Source organism: Aplysia californica, unplaced genomic scaffold, assembly GCF_000002075.1.
Source record: "Aplysia californica isolate F4 #8 unplaced genomic scaffold, AplCal3.0 scaffold00020, whole genome shotgun sequence".
Classification (NCBI taxonomy): Eukaryota; Metazoa; Mollusca; class Gastropoda; order Aplysiida; family Aplysiidae; genus Aplysia; species Aplysia californica.
Genome location: NW_004797290.1, coordinates 1,761,473 through 1,764,362, shown reverse-complemented (window position 1 = coordinate 1,764,362; position 2,890 = coordinate 1,761,473). Strand labels below are relative to the sequence as shown.

The following is a 2,890-nucleotide window of genomic DNA, read 5'->3' as shown; positions in this document are numbered from 1 at the left end:
AGAGAGAGAGAGAGAGAGAGAGAGAGAGAGAGAGAGAGAGAGAGAGAGAGATATCAGTTGTATGGGGGTGGGGATGTTTTGGATTTTGTATGTGTGTATGTGTAGGGGAGTTTTTTCTCTCCCTCAGCTTGGTTTATTATTTCATTAAAGCCTTGTGAGAATGGGCATAGCATAAGACATCGCAATGCATTAGTTTGCTCCAGAATGTTCAAAAATGTCATACTTTGCTGTTTTCTCTTGGCGACTCCGAATCTATCTGGAGCAAACTTGACCTCGTCCCGTTTCCTTGGTCTGAATTCTTCATAGTTTCTTTCTCGCTCTGTGACTGGTCACTGCTTTGATTTTCCTTTTCTAAAAGCGAGCCATCTTCCTCTAAAGGTATTTCTGTGGCTTCTGGAGAGTCACCGTCCCCTTTTGCCCAGGGCTGGACAACCCCTGAAGCAAACAGGCTGTAAAATATACAGCCAAAGGTCACAACCCCGGCCGACATAAGGAAGACGATCTGCCATGTCTCTCGAGCTGGATTCTGGAAAGCGAGGCAAAGGGTATAACTTTGAGTATAACATATATTCAAGACTGAACCCATTAAGGACAAATTAATACATAGGCCTACATAACCCCCCCCCAGAGAAGAATAGAAAATTAGATGAAGCCTTGACGTCGTAAAATCCATCAATGGACAGGAATAGTTGTCAGCGGATGAAAATGTAAATCAACAGTACGGTTCGTAAAGACAGTTTTCAAAAACTGAGGATTCGATTGTTGTTCCTTAGAAAGACATCCGGGGCTGTAATATGGAGCGAGAGCTAAGGGCGCCCAGATTTTCTTGGTGAGAATTGTCCAGGATCCTGATAAAGGAAGAACGCTTGTTGGCGGTGTGTGTACCATACTAGAACAAAGACATAAAGAAGTAAAGAAGTAGTGGGAAGACACTGAGCTGAAATAAATCCCAGTCAGGTTTTTGGAGGTTTCACTTTATTTTGTTGGTTTTGTTTTTTTGGGGTTTTTTCGGAGGGGGAAACAATAGATTTTGGGTTACCCTTCGTGTCAGCCATAACTCCAAAATCTATGGTTGTAAAGCTTGTTACCAGAAGTTCTACATCAGTTTTGCCTGAATATTGCCTGATCGGTAACATATCGTCATCCATTGTGTTGAGACAGCACATATATGAGTGTCTGCTTATATATAAGCATTACTCTAAAGAACGCATGTGCTCATTCATGCACTCCTCGTATGTTTTGTGATAAGTTTAAGGCATTATAAAGCGACTAGATCTGTTCTATGCGAGTGTGGGCAATTCCGAAATGATCTGCATTTTATGGTTATTATTATTATTGATTGATGCTGCACATTGTAACCAGTGGAAGACAGTCATAGATAAGTTGAGGTCTACAACTTACCGCTCCAGTGATGAAGCCCACAAGAGGCGGGGTGATGAAGCCATTGAAGGCCCCAAGCGTGTTGTTGAGGGCGACAATAAACCCTGCGTACGGGGGCGCTATGTCAAGAGGGTTCACGTAATACCCACACTTCTGGACGCCAATCGAAGACAAGCAAATGATGAGCAAAACGACTGCTATGATTGGTTGACTGCAATCCACAAAGCCAATTGCGATAAGCGAAATGATGCAAGAAACTTTTCCTGGGGTGAAAAAAAACAGAGAAAAAGAATGAAGAGAGATATTGTGCGAAATGCGTTAAATGCCGCTTACCCATAAGAAACTCAGAGTATTTTTTTGGTTTTTGTTTCGTTTTTGTTTGTTTGTTTTAAGTTACGTTAATGTACAGATCACTGTATCTGACCTATAATATTATGCATAAGCATAACCTTGAATTACAACAGTCTTTGTACAGAGAAAGAAAGGAGTAAACCTCTTAATTAAAGCTTTCGAAATAACCACACTGGCATTATGATATTGTGTAATGACTCTTTACCTATTGTTCATTTACCTTGCTCAAAACATGTCAAAGGAATGCAGGTAAATAATTTCTTTCTTTTTTTTAAGTCCATAATTTACAGCGAATTTATAGAAAAATAAATAATTGTTTATAAAGGATCATATAAATAAAAACAATTGTCTCGTATTTCAAAATGTCATCTTTTTAGTTATTGAAAATGATTTACGATTTTATATATTTTGAGAAGACAAATAGCAGTTTCGTAGGTTTCTGAGGTCAGTGTTGATTTTGAAGACGTCGTAAAATACCAAAATGAAACTGAATGAAACAACCTCAATACATACCAAGACCATCAATGAACTTTCTGACAGTGGCAACGGATATTGATGTTCTTTTAATGATAAAGTCAGCTGTTCCGCCAGTGATGGTTTGTAGAACAAACTGCACAATGTAGGGCAAGGCAGCTATAAGTCCATTCTGTGGTTAAAAATAAACAACAATAATTGGATTCACATATATAAGACAAAATAATCTATTCAGTAATGCTCTTAACAATACAAAGTCACGTGTCGCTTATGTTCTCAAATGGTGTCAAAGCATGGGAAGTGAGTATCCTTCAGAAAAATACCAATTACCATACATCACCTATGGTTCTATAGCTGAAAGCTTTTGACTCCTCCTTTATAAAAATGCTTTGTCGAGTTAGTGCTGTAACGTGTTTTATGGGATATAGTTATAGCTCTTTCGTTTTCTTCTCTGGCGAGTTCAATAATGAAATTTTAGAAGATAAAAGATTAGTTTGCAGTACTATGAAGACTTATTTTTATTCAACAAGATTACGCTTTTAACTAGTAACGTACATGAGCCTGATCGTGATCAGCAAAATTGTGTCAGAGGGTTCTGTTTCTAGGTAGATCCGTCAACTGTTCTGCCACCCAAAAATTATTAGCTTGCCCCAGAAAATTTTCTTCTTTTTTCCTCACCTCCATC

The 2,890-nt window shown here is 38.5% G+C and overlaps 1 protein-coding gene across 1 annotated transcript in view; it reads right to left on the bottom strand.

Moving 5' to 3' along the window:
* Nucleotides 1-73: 73 nt before the first annotated feature.
* LOC101849019 (uncharacterized transporter slc-17.2) overlaps nucleotides 74-2,890 on the bottom strand; it is a gene marked incomplete at its 5' end in the record, with an annotated part of 4,081 nt that continues 1,264 nt past the window's right edge. The window contains 3 exon segments of the mRNA XM_005090669.3: nucleotides 74-526; nucleotides 1,402-1,643; nucleotides 2,245-2,377. Coding sequence (XP_005090726.3) covers nucleotides 218-526; nucleotides 1,402-1,643; nucleotides 2,245-2,377 — 684 coding nt within the window. The 3' untranslated portion in view covers nucleotides 74-217.